The 17,084-nt window shown below is 44.7% G+C and overlaps 1 protein-coding gene across 2 annotated transcripts in view; it reads right to left on the bottom strand.

The window, feature by feature from the left end:
* Nucleotides 1–11,273: 11,273 nt before the first annotated feature.
* The window catches only part of gpd2 (glycerol-3-phosphate dehydrogenase 2 (mitochondrial)), a 29,158-nt gene continuing 23,347 nt past the window's right edge, over nt 11,274–17,084 (bottom strand). The window contains exons 14-18 of one of the 2 annotated variants that reach the window (XR_013132886.1): nt 15,816–15,928; nt 15,615–15,693; nt 15,419–15,517; nt 12,107–12,214; nt 11,274–11,636 (exon numbers count right to left, since the gene is read on the bottom strand). Coding sequence is in view for 1 of the 2 variants with exons in the window: in XM_077015530.1 (XP_076871645.1) it covers nt 14,124–14,249; nt 15,419–15,517; nt 15,615–15,693; nt 15,816–15,928 (417 nt within the window). In the remaining variant the exon portion in view is untranslated. Of the gene's footprint in view, nt 11,637–12,106; nt 12,215–12,747; nt 14,250–15,418; nt 15,518–15,614; nt 15,694–15,815; nt 15,929–17,084 lie in introns of those variants that run through there. The other variant, XM_077015530.1, reaches the window with a different exon arrangement.

Raw genomic sequence — 17,084 nt, 5'->3', positions numbered from 1 at the left:
ATGACTGGAGGTGTTTGAAAGCGCTGTCAGAGAGGGAGGGGCAGATGGAGAATCTGCGCTGAAGACAGCAGGGTCGGGAGCACGAGCAATTACTGACGGATGCAATAATTTTGAAGTGACAATTTAGCATCACAGTGTTTGTGTGCAAATCTAAATAAATGATAAAAACCTTGTCTTTGAGATATGTTTTAGAATTTCATTAATGCAGGATCCTGACCCCCCTCCACTCCACAGATCACCACAGTGTCTCCCCCCATGATACGCTGCACCACCTCACAAACTGCGCTAAGAGGCTTGCCCGGTGATCCTCCGCCTGAATGCGATTCGGTTAGAATGTATGCAGTATCCAAAATAAATCAGAGAAAATATGTGAATAACAAAAGAAAGAAGGGAAAATTATACATACCAGTGTGTGTCACATAGGACTTAAAGGTAGATATGAAATCTCTTTTTATTAGGATTATTTATTAACTACGTAAATACGCTGTGTTATTTCACAAAATTATGACTGCAACATCATTAAGTTAAATGTTAAAGGTATTTCAACATTTTCTGAATTTTATCTTGACATTTCTCAGGAAATATTATTGAACATGAAATCCGATCCAGTGATTGGTTCCTGCAGGGGGTTTTGAAACGACGTCGTCCAGGATCAGCTTTGCGGCACAGCCAGGTGTCGTAAATCAGCTCTTAGACTGACACTTAAGAATTGCTCCTACACTTCGCTTAAAGTGAGACTGAGAGGCTTGATAACTAACTTTTAGTCTCAGCTTTTAACTAAGAATTATTTTAGACATAAGTCAATTCTTAGCAGCATTCTTAGGAGTAATTCTAAGAAGTTTGATAAATATGGGCCCAGATCTTTAACTTAATCTCACCCTTCTCTCATTCCAGTCGCACACTCAGATTAGTTTGCTGTATAGGCTACTGAGAACGGGCAGATTAGCATCTAATCCTGCTGGTATTCCCATCAGATGAATCGTCTGCCAGTACACATGGTGTTGCAAGGCAACAGAAACCCAACAGCAGAAATGGGATTAAATAGTTCTTTAAAAAAATGCTCTTTATTATACATAGTGTAACATAACCTTGTGCATAAAATGAAATGAAAAGAATCACAGTTCAGTCCAGGCACTACATAGTCCAGACACTACACAATCCAGACACTACACAGTCCAGGCACTACACAGTCCAGACACTACACAGTACAGGCACTACACAGTCCAGACACTACACAGTCCAGACTCTTAAAAACATACGTGACTGAAGCTACATTCAGAGCAGGAGTTGTGTATTGCAGCACTCTACACAACGCTGCAACGATTTCTCATAGTGCACGAGTGTGACCACCTGCCTCTCTCGTAGTGCACAAGTGTGAGCGCATTGTACATCAGCGCTCATAATCCCCCCCACGCCCCCAAAGCCTTCGTCTCCATGACAGCCTGCTGTCTCCTGCGCCAGGACTGGGTGAGGGGTTGCCGTGGGAGACTCCCCCACTCCCACTGACCTTCGTGATGAACAGATCAGCATGAACCAAAAACACGTGGGTGGGCGGTGAGAAGACCCTGTATACACTGGTGAGTATGTTTCATACCCCCAGAACCACAAGTTTTACAATCCTCCCGTGTGATGACACAAGCATCTTGACGCTGAGGGCCAGTCTCCACTTTCTGGAATGGTGATTGTTTGCAGCTCTGGTATTTACTGTATTTTCACACAGCCATATCCAGCCTTAATCCTACACAATGCTGGCATTTCACACACCACACTTTAGGGGTACTAGAATGTCCTGTGTTCTTTACGGATTGTCTCTGAGGAACCCCCCCCACCGCCCCACTCTCATTACTCCATGTTTGCATGCGGTTCGTCTTAATGACACCCCCCCCCCCCATGCCCATCTGAGCCACGCCTTCAGTTTGTGCTCTGGGGGCGGAGCTATCCGAGGAGCAAACATCAGTATAGTTATGGCTGGCACTGGGTTCAGACAGAAGACAGCTGTTCTCATAAACCCATCGTTGTGTTTGGTCTGATCAACACGATGCCGAATAAAAGTGCAGACAGTAACTTTGCTGAAAAGCATCAAAGCCCAAAACGTCCAACTGGGTGAGTTCTATAATTGATTAACACATAGAAATAGTTGTAAGGACATTTTTAGTGAAAGTTTTCTCATCTAAGCCTGACAAAATCTTAACAAAATAATCTTAAGATATTACATATCTTAGCATACATTAAAGAAAGGAGAGATTGGATTTTCCCTCTTATGGTAGATTGTGATGTAGCCATGTCGCCTTTCGGGCTGTGTGCACTTATTAATGTCCATCACTGAGTACCTCTCCTCTCCGTCATTACACGTTATGTCACATTCGTCCTATGAAATGATGGTCTTTAGATCCAATTAGATGATCATCGATGACAAAGAGCATCTTCTTTCATCATGTGGTGAAGGAGTGACCTAAGAACACCGCCCAAAATAGACCTCCACACTCAGACGCGACAGTTCATTAAGAGGCCAGGACGTGAACACGGCTCTGAAGGAGGGGCAGTCTGAATCTTGCTCTGTGCTCCTCTCACTCTCCACCATCTTCAGAATGACAAGAGACGTCGTTCTGTTCTTCACTCTTTCTAGGGATTTTGTAAAAGGAATCTGATTGATTAGGCTGTTAACATTCCATTCAAATTGCATGTTTTCGGAGTTACAGGCTACATGTCGGGAGGAGGGCTCCAGGCACTGGGCTCTGTACCGAGCAGGAACGTCTGCTTTTTAAAATGTTCTTCAACACTTCCAGATGCTTAGAGCGTATGTTTATCCACCCAATTTAAAATTCAAATATTTTGCTAATTATAAAGTTAATTTAAGAGCCTAAATTGTTAGCCTGCTGTACAAATAGCATTTTAGAGGGCTGGTGCTACTAGACATTTCTGGAACACGGTATAGTTTTTTATTATTATTAGACATTAGCAGAATATCGTGCACTAAACAGATAAATTAGTTACAACACTAGACAGTAAATAAAGCAAACCTGAGTTATCAGATTAGAGATAGAGAAAGGCAGAGGGAGAGAGAGAAGGAGAGAGAGGGAAGGGGAGAGAGAGAGAGAGAGAGAGAGAGAGAGAGAATGTCTTGATGAGATGCTAAAAAGTGTGTATTTATCGAGTTGCCATGGTAGCCCTGACCCATGTTCTTTTATGCTCATAATTAGGGTGTTTAAAATAGAACTTTATGTAGCTGAAATACCACAGATAATAACACATAAGCAGCGTCTGTCTTCCCTAACCCAGCCAGCAGAGTGCTGACGGACCACCGAGCGTAGCAGAAAGACCTGCTGGACACTGAACATGATGGACAATGAACATGATGGTTACAGAACACAATGGACACTGAACATGATGGACACTGAACACAATGGACATTGAACATGATGGTTACAGAACACAATGGACACTGAACATGATGGACACTGAACATGATGGACATTTCAAGAGGGTGAAGAGTGCAAATCATTGTGTTTAACCAACATTTTTGTGCTGTGTAAATATTAGGAACATTTGCATAGTGTGTGTGTGTTTATCTGTGTGTGTGTGTGTGCATGTGTGTATGTATTTGTGTGTGTATCTGTGTGTACATGTATTTGTGTGCGTATCTGTGTGTAGGTGTGTGTGTGTGTGTGTGTGTATCTGTGTGTATATATCTGTGTATGTGTATGTGTGTGTGTGTGTGTGTGTGTGTGTGTATCTGTGTGTGTGTGAGTGTGTGTGTGTGTCTTAATTGGCCTTCAGGGGAAGGTGAGCAGGTTAATGATCATGTGAATGCAGATCTCTCCCTGTAGACCTGCTGTAGCTCTGAACCTCCATCTCATGTCCTGACACCTCCCAACAACAGTCTCCACCCAACATTTACTATCAACACTAAGATATTAACTCCAGAGTCTGGCCTAATATGGGTTTAAACCCACAGGTGTGCATTTATGCTCAAATAAGGTATTGGATTCTATATTCACACGTGAACTCAAGGAAACATACATGAGATCCAACATGCAGGACCTGGCCGTCCACTCCCCGGAGACGAGGACGCATGTTTCAAAAGAAGAAGCCAGGCTGTTGCACAATATAAGCAGGAGGTCTATTAATAAACGCAGAGAGCTGCCCAAGGCCGAACGAGAGATCTATTAGCACGGGCGTGTTTATGGAGCAGTGGATCAAAGAGTTCCTGGGTGGTGCATTTCATCTGAAAGCTACGACGGAGGCAGTAGCCGGTCCGGGGTGTTAGGGGACATGGTAATGGACTAAAGGATACAATCCCACAGAAAAAAAAACACACACAAATAAAGAAACTCTGACAACAGCTAATCATCAAAGATAAAGCGCTGTCTGCAACATTTTGTCAAAGATGACCCACAGAAGACCCGGTGAAATGGACACTTTCATCTAACTTTGCCGGTCGTGCTTAACTCTACACAAGCGAGACGAAGACCAGTCGTGGATCTCGTCTCTGTGTGCTGAATTTCCAACGCTCCTTCGTCTGAGTCCTCCACACTACAGCAGCAGGACAACCTGGTCTGTGGCTTCTCCTTATCCTCCTGTCTGAGGCCTTCTACCAGTACCCAGTACCCAGCTCATGGGGAAATAAAAACCTAATTAAATCATGCTAATGCCTGTATTCCCCTGGACGTTCCTGGCTGGGCAGATCTGAACCAGGCCAATTATGCAGTTAATCAGACCCTAGGTGGTAATATTTTACCATAGTCCATGCTGATGGAATGAAACCTGGACCTCAGCTCCCAGTCCAACAGAGACAAAGTGTAATGAACAGAAAAGCGAGACTCTCCAAATGCAGGTCATCCTGTAAGTGGGTGTACGCCCAGCCGGGCCAGACACACCAGACACACCAGCCTGTGGAGACGTCTGGCCGGGACGCTGGGGGAGACGCTCGTGGGCAGCACTGGGAGAATCATCTCGTCTCTCTGCTCTCTTCCAGGTTTGGTTCCTCCTTGATAGGTTTGCGATATGAGCACATAGCAGGGAAACCAGGGGCGTCCACACACACACACACACACAAACACACACACACACAAACATACACACATTTCCACTGGCAGCTTCTATTGACCTGAAGATGTCACACACCTCTAGGAGGAGAGAGAGGGAAAGAGGGAGAGAGGGTGAGAGAGAGAGAGAGAGAGGGAGAGAGAGGGAGGGAAAGAGAAAAGGAAAGACAGAGAGAGAGAGAAGGAGAGAGATAGAGGGTGAGAGAGAGAGAGAGAGAGAGAGGGAGGGAAAGAGAAAGGAAAAGAGGGAGAGAGAGAGAAGGAGAGAGATAGAGGGTGAGAGAGAGAGAGCATATTCTTTAATAGCTTGGCACAATTATTATCATGCCAGTAATGCACCTTCTACTGAAATGAACTGAACTGACTCGAGTTCAGTTGAACTGGACTGGGAGAGTGAAAGAGATGTCAAAGTCTCTGTAGGTACTGATCCTGATTCCACACCACTGGTCCCAGTCGCTGCTCCACTGTGCAGATGACGGGTTTCTCCACACAGCTGCCCGGCTGCATCCACTACAGCTTGTGAGAATAGAGCCGCCCGACTGTGCAGACGCCCGACTGTGCAGATGCCCGACTGTGCAGACGCCCTGTGTCTCCTCTCACACTCACGCTCGTTAAGCTCGTTAATTGCATGAAATTATTACTATTATTTCTATTATTAAAAATAACAGACTGTGGAAGATATGGAGGGATGACATTTTAAGATCAGAACAGTGTGCATAAGAATTAAAATAAAGGACACCAGAGAGAGAAAGAGATATTGGGGGGATAGGACGATAGAGTGAGACAGAGGGAGAGAGATACATACAAACAGAGAGAGAGACATACAGAGAGATACATAACAACAGAGAGATAGAGAGATACAAACAGATATAGACATATAAACAGATAGATACAAACAGAGACATACAGAGAGAGACATACAAACAGAGCGAAAGAGTGTATGTGTGTGTGTGTGAGATAGAGAGAGAGAGAGAGAAAGAGAGAGAGAGTTGAGTACAGTGCTGTTAGAGGTAGAGATAGGGAGGAGTCTTTCCTTCACTGCACATCATAATAAGAGCTTCCCTGTTTAATTAACACCACGAGAATATTAATTCTGACCAAATCAATTTACGGAGGGGTGATATTGCTATTCCCTTAGTAAGAGGTAATAAACATAAAGAGGAAAATGAGTTGGATGCTTATTATTGTGTGTGCATTATTTCATGGGGCTCCGCGTTCCCTGCTGACTCCAACTAATTCTAATTAAGACTAATTAAAGCCTCGTTTATGAGAACGACTGTGATAGCTATGCAAACATTCAGCAAGGCTGCATAATAATGACCTCTGTTAAATTAAGACCTGCTCCGCAGCAATTAGGACCACCTGACACACCACGGCCCCATGCGTGCGTGCGTGTGTGTATGTGTGTGTGTGTTTGTGTATGTGTATGAGGAGATGCGGAGCTCGGATTTTTATTCAAGTGCCCCAGTTTCTCACAGGAAGCCCTAATCACCCGGCTGTGCCAAACACACTCTCCTTGACAGGCACGTGATGTCTCACTTCTCAGCAATGTGGAACCCAGTGTGTCTGAACCTCTCAGCACCCTTCACGTTAAAACAGTGATACATGTAGTAGGCCTGTGTTAAGTATATTGAGTCCAACATAATGAACAGGGTTTTTGAGCGCCACTTTAAATGTTGGTCTATACGCTCACAAACTGCTGTTATGAGGGCAGTACTTTCTCTGCGCCGTATCTTAGCGTTAACAGTAGGGGTCTATCCGGTTCCTCCCCGGTCCTCGCCTGGGTTTGGTTTTGTTGACCCAGCACCCCCACCTCCACATTGTTCCGCCCAACACCCCCGTGTCGGCTGGCACAAAGGCGGGCCGACCGAAGCGAGACCGGCCGCCGCTGCTAATAATAATAATGAGGACACTAATACAAATAAATGACGGCGTAGCACTCAAGAAATACGCAAGAAATACGACAGCGTACAATACTGGCGCCAGGACGCACATGCACAGCGGCCTTATTAATAGTAGTAGTGGTCACGCCTCTGGTGAATAGGTGATAACGTGAAACTTATAGTGATCTTAACCTGGATGGTGTCATTGTAGTGGGGTGGAGGTGATTGTTTTCTATAGCCACCCACATATTATTACGAGCATTCAACACTCTTGATTAAAATCCCATATTTCAATTTACAAGCAACCGGTGCGTCTAATGAAAATGACACGAGAACATTCTCCTGTTAGAAAAATATGACTTATGATATTATTCTGAATGTAGACTGAATTCGACTTATTTTCTGATCTCAATGCGCATGTTTAAAGTAGTCAGATCTTAATTCCGACATAGATCTGACATACATTTGTGAATTCTATTGCGACTTTAAAATACGGCATTTCATAAATATGCTGCGCATACACAAATGAAATATTTCCTTTCTGACATTTACTTGTTGTGGAATTTAGCTGGCGATGTAATGATGTGGATGATATTTGTTGGGCCGTGTTGTGTTTGGTTTTACTCCTCCACCGCGGTCCTACGGGTTGATACGGCATCACTCTGATATTGCTGTATGTTCCCTGATGCATCGCGTAAATATCAAACAAAAAGACCTTCGTCCCCGTCAGAATCTTGCAGTGGTCCTCTGCACTCCTGCACTAACCCCCCTCTGAGGCAGGCTGTGGTACGTCCCTCCCCCCCCCCGTATATATGTACGTTTCTATATTCTGTTTAGCTAACCGCTCGTCTTCTAACATCAGTTTTTACCGTCACTTACTTTAGACACCTAGATTACATAAACTTAACAGTGGTTGTTCGTGCAAACAGAAACAGTCAGATTTTGTATGATCACCAAAGGAAACTAGTTACTAGCATTAGCAAGATGAAAATTGGTTTATTATGAACTTACTTTCACATTCGTGATTGTTCACAAATGAACGGCAAATGAGTAAATAATAGCAATTTAGGAGGGCAACAGTGATTTGGAACGGCTGATCTGATACAACTCCTCCTGCGTAGTGCAGACCAATGAAAACACGACGGTGGGAGGAGTTGGATCTAAGATCCAGCTCCACCCCCTGGACTTTTGCTTCTGCAGCGACGGGTATCTCTCTGTTCCTGTAAATTGTCAACGTCCCCAGGATTTCAAAATGAAAGTTAGCCTAGGGTGAAAAACTGCTGCATACAAATTTTAATGGTTCCCTCAATATTTAAAGGACTGTGCTATGATTTAATCTTAGATATCCAAACAATATTTCACATACAAGAATGATTCAGAAATATAAGTTTTCTTTTTTATGTTCACATTGCAAGTGAACTTTGAGCAGACCTCAGTTCTTTCTGGTGTTTTTAGCATGACATCTCAGAACACATGTTCATAACACTAAAAGTAAAAAAAAAGTAAAATACATTTATATAGCACTTTTCACAGGCACAAGCCACAAAGTGCTTTACAACGGAAAATAAAATAAAATAAATCAAAGACACAAAAACACACACTATAAAACAGAAATAAAATACAGTGTACAAGGTCAACGGCTGCAACCTCCACCACTAACTAAACGCCTGCGTAAAAAGGAAAGTCTTTAGCTGTTTTTTAAAAGTATCTACAGTGTTAGCTGATCTTAAATGTGGAGGAAGTGTGTTCCACAGTTTTGGAGCAACCACCTTAAATGCTCGGTCTCCACGAGTCTTTAGACATGAGCGTGGCACAGACAGTAAACTCAGGTTGTTTGACCTGAGTAATCGTGATGAAGTGTAGGGGTGGAGCAGGTCAGCGACATACACAGGAGCTGTGTTGTGTAGTGCTCTGTATGTTAAAGTTAAAATCTTGAACTGGATCCTGAATTCTACAGGAAGCCAGTGTAAGGATTTTAAAATGGGTGTTATGTGAGACCGTCTGCTTGACTTGGTCAGTAACCTCGCTGCAGCGTTTTGAATTATCTGTAAACGTCCACGAGCTGATACACTGAGAGATGAAAACAAGGCATTACAGTAGTCTATGCGAGATGAAATAAACGCATGGATCAGCATCTCTAGATCTGCTGTTGAAACCATAGATCTCAGTTTACTGATATTTCTCAAGTGGAAGAAACAGGATCTTGACAGCTGTTTAACATGAGAATCAAATGCTAAAGACTGATCGAAGATAACTCCCAGATTTCGGAGGCTAGTGTGGACAGCAGAGGAAAGAAGCCCAAGATTTTGCTTAATCGTTTGACTAAGCCTATCAGGAGCAATGATCAATACCTCAGTCTTGTTGTCATTTAGCTGTAGGAAGTTATTTGAGGTCCATTCTCTGATTGATTGAAGACAATCTAATAGCCTGGACAAACTATGAACCTCACTTGGTTTAAAAGAGAAATAAAGCTGAATATCATCAGCAAATAAATGATAGGAAATATTAAAACTATTTAAAATCTGCCCCAAAGGTAACATATACAACATATACAAAGGTAACACTGCAACTTTAGAACTTACAACCCTTATGTGTAACATTTGAATTATGGGAAGTGTAGTCAAGATGGCCACATTAAATCTCGCTGTTATTTTCATAATGCTGAGCATGAAAAGCTTAAGTGTGATTTGGGAGTCTGAGGTTGTTGGACATTCACTTCTGCTAAATGAACCCTGACTCAGTCGTCTATGGCCAAACTAAATGCTGAAACAGAAACCATTAGTTTCAAAAGATCTTGTTCATGTTTTTTGAAATGCCACGTAGTTATATCAGGGCCCGTATTTATCAAACTTCTTAGCCTTCTTCGCGGTACAGTACATCTGCTCAGTCATTCCTCAACAGCATTTCACCAGGCCACAGATCTGAGATCAGTCGTGGCTGGCCAGTCACACTCCTTAGCATTTCACAGGCCACAGACCTGCTGACCTGAAACCAGCGATAGCTGCACCTACTTTTTAGCTTTTAGCCATCTTGACACTTGCTGCCAGTTGGGATTTCAGGGTTGTATGTCAGCTCGATTTGTAAGCCGTTACCCACGCAACGCTAACGACCACTCGGCCTGGAGGACCCGAGGAACGATGACACTGCTGCGAAGTCTGCAGGACACAAATGATGAGTGGAGGGAGCCAGAGCTGTCAGTCAGGACTCAGCATGACCTTTACGGGACTGCTGTCTCTCCTCACTTCAACAGCAGCACATGAAAGAGCTCTAATTGGTATCTAATCTCTCTCTCTTCCCCTCTATGTCTCTGTATCTCTCTAAATATGTCTCTCTCTATAACGCTCTGTCTCTCTCTCTGTAATTGTCTCCTCTCCCTCTTCCCAGGCTGAGGTAGCAATGGGTCTCTTAGCATTCGGCTGGGCTGAGCCTTTCTGATGACATACAGCTAACCAGCTGCTCGCCACTGCTGAGCGGCAGGCCAGCGATGTCCCGCAGGTCCCGCGGAGAAGCAGGGATGACTCATGACTCATCCGAATCAAAGTCCCTGTCATTACCTGCTTGATGAAGTTGGAATAACTCTGATTGGACATGGAGGTGTGTATAGGCAGGAGATGAGCGTTCACTTTTACACACCTTAACACCTATGTGTGTGTGTGTGTGTGTGTGTGTGCACATGTGGATGTGTGTGTGAGTGTGCACATGTGGATGTGTGCGTGTGTGTGTGCACATGTGTGAGTGTGTGAGTGTGCACATGTGGATGTGTGTGTGCACATATGGATGTGTGCGTGTGTGATTGTGTGTGAGTGTGCACACGTGGATGTGTGTGTGTGTGCACACGTGGATGTGTGTGTGTGTGTGAGTGTGCACATGTGGATGTGCGCGTGTGTGAGTGTGCACACGTGGATGTGTGTGTGTGTATGTGTGTGTGCACACGTGGATGTGTGTGTGTGCGTGCTGTATTCTCTAGGAGAGAAGAGTGGTTATGAGACGGGGAGTGTAGGTCTGGCTATTGGGATGGATGACAACTGACCTTTAGTGCAGTGTGTGAGCTTGCTGCTCCATACTGAGTGAGTGCCTGACCATAAAGCACCCCTGCTCCCAAAGCCGTGTACCTCTAAGGGACTGCACTGAGTGTGTGTGGAGTCACACTGGACAGGCTGTGTGGAGAATTGGAAGCAACCGATATGAAGTCGTTTGGTGATAAACGTCTCATAAAACTGGACTTATTTGGTCAGAAGTTTTTGGCTGGCCTACAGCAATACTTTGATTATGATTTGACCGAACTTCACAACCTGTTGTGAAGTTTGAAACAATGTTCTCTAATTGTAGCTGAATCATAAACATGGAGTTCCCTCGGTTTATTGTGTAGTTTTTCCTCGACAGGCCTCTCCCTCTTCGATCCCTGACTTGCTGAGCTCTGTGTGGGTCTGGTAATTGCTACCATGTCATACCACCGTCTGCTGGAGCGACTGGAAAGCGTGGATCATGGATCACTGTGGGTAACGCAGAAACAAAACGTGCCCTTGATTTTCGAGCAGGACAACACCGAGATATTTCTGGCGAGAATCGGGAGGAAATTCCTCCCCCACTCAGCAGACTTTATTTCATTGTTGTGTTGAGTCAAGTGTTTGTGGTGTTGGCGAAGGGCGTCCTCCTGTCAGACGTGTCCAGTCAGCTGAGACCTGCTTCTCCACCGACACACCAGGCCCTGCAAAGCCAGGACAGCACAGTCTTTATTTCCTCATGGAAGCTCCTCACCGATTTGTTGTTAAAAACAGAATCACTGAGTTGCAGTAATATTGTCGTTAATTTTAGCTATTACGCGCAGTCAATTTTGCATGTAATGTTATGGATTTATAGATAGCGATCAAAGTTAGCTTCTGGCAGAATTTCTCAAATGCCATTTCTATGCATTGAATACATATCGACCCATCTCATTATGACAAAAATGTCACATTTAATTCTGCAGACATTGTTCTCCTCATATGATAAATCTTAAGGATTGCACATGAAACTTGACAACCTTGCGCTGTAATCGCTGTAAAATCAAAAGGCAGAGACATGTCCTCTGCCTTTGCAGACAGTTAACTAATGTTTAGCCGTCAGTTGGACCAAAGATGAGCTTATCGTTAGTATTAAAGGGCATCTGGGTGTCTCCTGCTGATCAGAGTTCTTAACCTTGTTCTTCCTGCATTAGTTGTATCTTATTCTCCTCCCTTTGATCCAGTCATCCATTCTGGATTCTCTGTTACCCGCCGGGCCTGTCTGGGTCTATGGCCACAGGACCTGGGAGAGCAGAGATTGGGTTTAATATGGCGGTGTAATCACACTGGATTCAGGAGGCCAGTTTTACTCCCGCTCAAATGAGCCGCGGATTAGCGTTGCACGTGGATCCACGCTGCTGGTTTAATTGCATTGTGCTGGCCGATGTTCCCTTCTACTGTGGTCTTCCTCCATACCAGTGTGAAGCAGTCCATCAGGGGGATTATTGGACAGGCGTATGGAGGGACGCCCTGAGAGCATGGATGGACCCGGTGCTCCAGATTCTCATTAATCAGCGAAATTAAAGCATAATAGATTTATTATGGCACCGGATGTGGATTTGGAGTCAATTAGTTTGAATCCTGCCATCAAAGGGGAAAGAATTACTGTGTATGTTGAGGTGTGTGTGTGTGTGTGTGTGTGTGTGTGTGTGTGTGTGTGTGTGTGTGCTAGACAGAGTGGAGACTAACACGCTTCGGTCGACATGTGAACAATACTTCAAAATATTCATTGAGCAAACTGACAGCCACACACAAATGAAAGAGCCACACACACAATACGTTTGGCAACCAGATCTGTTTAATTACACAACCTCATTGTTTGCTTCTTCTTCTTTTGCATTGAATATCTTTTTCAATCAGGATTCGAGTGAAATTACATCCGGTAAGAACACACAATAAATCAGTTTAACTTCTGTTGATCTCATATACTTAAGATGAGCGCGGAGCCATCACTGAACCCATCACATTGTGTTCACACCTGACTGACAATGGGGGAGCTGGGATCACTTCTTACCAGAGCCGACAGTGCTGAGCACTGGTGTAGGTTTCACTCCCACTCTGGGGGAGACCGCTCACACCACCCTACCTAGTAGTGGGAGCAGGGATTATTTGGGGGGGGCAAGTTCCCTTTCCCCCAACAGAACCTGGCCTGTGCTCTTAAGCTGCTGTGCATAACGAGTATACTCTGGTGAACAGTGATTATCATAAAATATTAAGCCATGTAAATAAAAGACAATACACAAAATTATTTAAAAAAATGTACAAGTGTGCTTTCTAACATGCCAAGTTCATTTACACTGTTCTCTCAGTAGAAAACAAGGCACAATTTCAGAACACTACACAGCAGAACAGAGCAGATCTTTGGAAATGTTGAAACGATCATAAAATGAATCAGAAATCAATTACACAAGAAGTCAGGTTGATAAGCTAGCTGAATTAACATTTCAGTGGCTTATTGTAAGATTTCACCACTGGCTGAATGGCAAACAGTAATAAACACTGTATTAAATCAAAATCTGTTTTTACAGTATTAAAATTACATTCTCATGATTTCACACAGGGACAAATCCTAGTTCCACACCAAACACCAGTGTAGACCGTGTAGGACAGGAGACCAAACACCGGTGTAGACCGTGTAGGACAGGAGATCTTTATTCAAATCTTTGGAAAGCGACATAACTGGAGTGCAAAGACAGCCTGTTATTCAAGCCGTCACCGTATCTCAGAGCACTAAAGACACGGCTGCGTGTGTAAACGTGAAAAGATCCAGAGAAAGTGCACAAGTTTGCTACGCGTAATCAAGGTGGCACGCCGCTAGCACCAGGACGCACCAGGACGCACCAGGACGCACCATTCTCCTTTCACTGTCATCGCACATGTGAACACGGCACAACAGGCACGCAGAGAACAGGTGCACCATCAAGAAGCACAAAATGGCGTCAACCGTATAATCCAGGTGGAAAACGATCAAAGGAAATAAAATACACTTATAGAAACGTTAAAGGAACGAACAATTACAGAGCCACGTTTTAAAAATAATTGAGTTGTGCGTATTACAATAATTTCAAAGCAGCATTTAAACAGATTTTAAGGGTCAACAGAAGGCAGTTTGGTTGCGACGCTGACAGTATGCGGTCACACGGCCGAGGCTCTCACACCCCTCCCCCGCTGCGGTCCACCGACACCGCTCCTCGAGAGTCCAGCCCCTCCTCCGCAGTCTTCATCAGGATAGCCAATCGGCTGTCGGATATTTGGCCCCTCTGCACGGCGCTCATGAGCTAACCCAGTGAGAACCCAGGAACACAGCGGGAGAACATGTAATAAAAACCAGCAATTTATGGACTCCAATAGTGATAGTGACTCCTGTATAGTGATGAGTGCAGATACATGCAATAGGTGTGTCTGTGTGAATGTTTTTGAGTGTGTGTGTGTGTGCATAAGGAGTTGGATTGAGTTCTGTTGTGTTTCCGTAACACATTTACCCTTAAAGTGAAAATGTTACATATGCAGTATAAAATCACCGGCAGCATAATGTCCAGTACGACGGCAAACGCACACCGCACACACACGCACACCGCACACCTCCACAAATTCTGACACAGCAGGAAAAGAGAGACCCAGAAGAGTCCAGTGGTATGAACATGACTACAGACTCGCAAAGGAGTGCCAAAGTGACAGCTGCTAGTTCACTTAGGCAACATGTCCAAGTTCGGTTCGTTGTCTCGTTAACATCGTTAATCTGCGCCTGTGGTGCTGCTGTTCTCATTAGTCCCACACTTTATCGGATCAAATGCTAAACAAAAACTGGAACCTCATGGTAAGTGAGATTGATATTTTAGAGAATGCTTTCCCTAGGTTGCAACCTATATATACGGCTGTGTGCGTGTGTGTGTGTGTGGACATAGGAATAAACCTTTGACCTGCCCATGTCATGTCACGTAATACCACCACACACATTCTCCTCTGGTGGCCTCATTAAAGCCAAATTCAAATGGACAGTGATCATCATATTTTAACACCTGTCTCCTGGTCCCTATCAGATATGGCTAATGTAATTCATGCCCCAGTATAAAGAGACGAAACTCCACACGACTCTTCTTAAATTACCAAGAGAGGACACGCTCATTATTGGAACTCATGAAGACATCTCAGAGCTTTTTAATTACTGCGGTCCTGTCAGGTAAGGACGCACCTGCAGATCAGCGAAGCGTTCACACCTCCACCTCACTCTGCAGGGGCCGCAGAAGTACAGTACAGGCACCCAGGCCCGTGTGGATGATCCACAGGCTCCAAATACAGCAGCAGTAAAATCTGGGTCTAAACGTGGCAGAGTACAGCTCTGGGTCTTTCTGCCTCAGCTGGCAGCACTGTGTAGGCGGGACTACCACTGTGTAGGCGGGACTACCACTGTGTAGGCGGGACAGCCTGTGTCTTAGCAAGACCGTACCTGTAGAAACTCGTCCAGCTCCACCTGGCCATTTTTGTTGAGGTCCACCTCGTTGAGGATCTCATGGAGAGCATACTCATCAATCTGGATGCCGAGTTTCTGAGGGAGATAAACAAAGCGATGAAGTCAACAACGTGGACGGACAAACTCACGAACACGTTCCTTCAGACGGCTGCGTTCGTACACGCCCCCTCACCTCTAACACCTGCTGCACATCCAGTGTGGTGATGAAGCCTTTGCTCTCTTTGTCAAATTTGTAGAAGCGCTTCTTGTATCTATCAATTGCATTAGGATTAGTGCAGTTGACAGACTCCAGTATTAAGACAAAAATGCACACAGCATGCATAAATGCACATACAGACGCACACACAGAGCACACACAAAGCACACAGAGTACCTGGCCACTTCTTGGGGACTGAGAAAGATCTCAGACGTCTTGGTGAGCTGTTCGGAGCGAGCTTTGTAGCCCATCTCCTGGTACAGGAACTTCTTGGCTGTTTCTAGCTCCTCCTGCAGACAGACACAGAAGAACCTGCAATGTCTCCATGAACCACACAGCAATCCATGCTATAACCTCAGACATGGAGGTAAGAAAGAGGTGAGACTGAGGTGAGATGATATGTATTCAAGGAGCATGTCTCGAGAAATCCTTCTTAGAGTGAGTTTACAGAACAGCAGTTTTGCATGCTCCTCCCTGACTATTAAACATCCAGTTTAAAGTAATAATCACCATCAGTTCAGTTATGTTTTATTTTGAATCAAAATTCACATATTTATGTTAAATTTTTAAATATAAATTTTGAAATAATTCCTCTGAAGAAATTAAACGTTCAGGTATTGAACAATGAGTTTCTCTCTCTTCTTTCTTCCTTTTGTTATTGTTTGTGTGAATTATTATTTATCAGATTTCCAAACACAACAAAAGTATTTTCATACCATAAAACGAATGAATTGCTACTGAGAAAAGGAGATGCCTCCTGGAGTGGTTGGGTATGTATACGGCTGCACTGAGCTGGTGTTCCCTGGGGAGACATTTGCGTGTTTGAGCGCGACATGCATGTGTGTGTGTGTGTGTGCGTGCGCGCGCACGTGAGTGTGTCGGGTGTGGTGCACCTGCATTGTGTGTTACGAGAAGGGGAAAGGATTTAGCTCATGGGAACTAAAAACGTTGAAAGCGGCCCAGCAAAGTGCTATTATTATCGCTTTTGTTTGCGTGGCAGGAAAGGCAGCAGAGGTGTGCGTGGAAAGGCCAGAGTAACCCTATCAGTGCCTCCCATACGCCGAGTCAACAACCCAGAGCGGCCAGCGATCGGGCTGCCCACGTAGCTGCCGGAGTCCTGCACACGCATGGCACCCCGCTGATACCGCAGGAGACAATCGTGTTCTTATTATAAGTTGCCTTCTCTCTTCTGGGCCGGCCGTTCTAGGCTGGGACTAACAATAGGCCAGCGCGGGTCTGGATCGAGCACTTAACCTTTGAGCGTGGTTTCTTCGCGCTGCAAACGTGCAAACAAAAGCCACGTAAAGCAACCAGCACCCATGAACCCTACAGTGGCTTGGAAGGCAGCTACAGTGAACTGTGATGTAATGAAAGAATCGACCTGCGGTCGTTCCCGTGAATGTCATTGGTCTGACAGTGAGGGTAGCGATCTCTACCCCAGCGGCC

This window comes from Brachyhypopomus gauderio, chromosome 8 (genome assembly GCF_052324685.1).
Source record: "Brachyhypopomus gauderio isolate BG-103 chromosome 8, BGAUD_0.2, whole genome shotgun sequence".
Lineage (NCBI taxonomy): Eukaryota > Metazoa > Chordata > Actinopteri > Gymnotiformes > Hypopomidae > Brachyhypopomus > Brachyhypopomus gauderio.
This window is presented reverse-complemented; position numbering and strand designations above follow the sequence as displayed.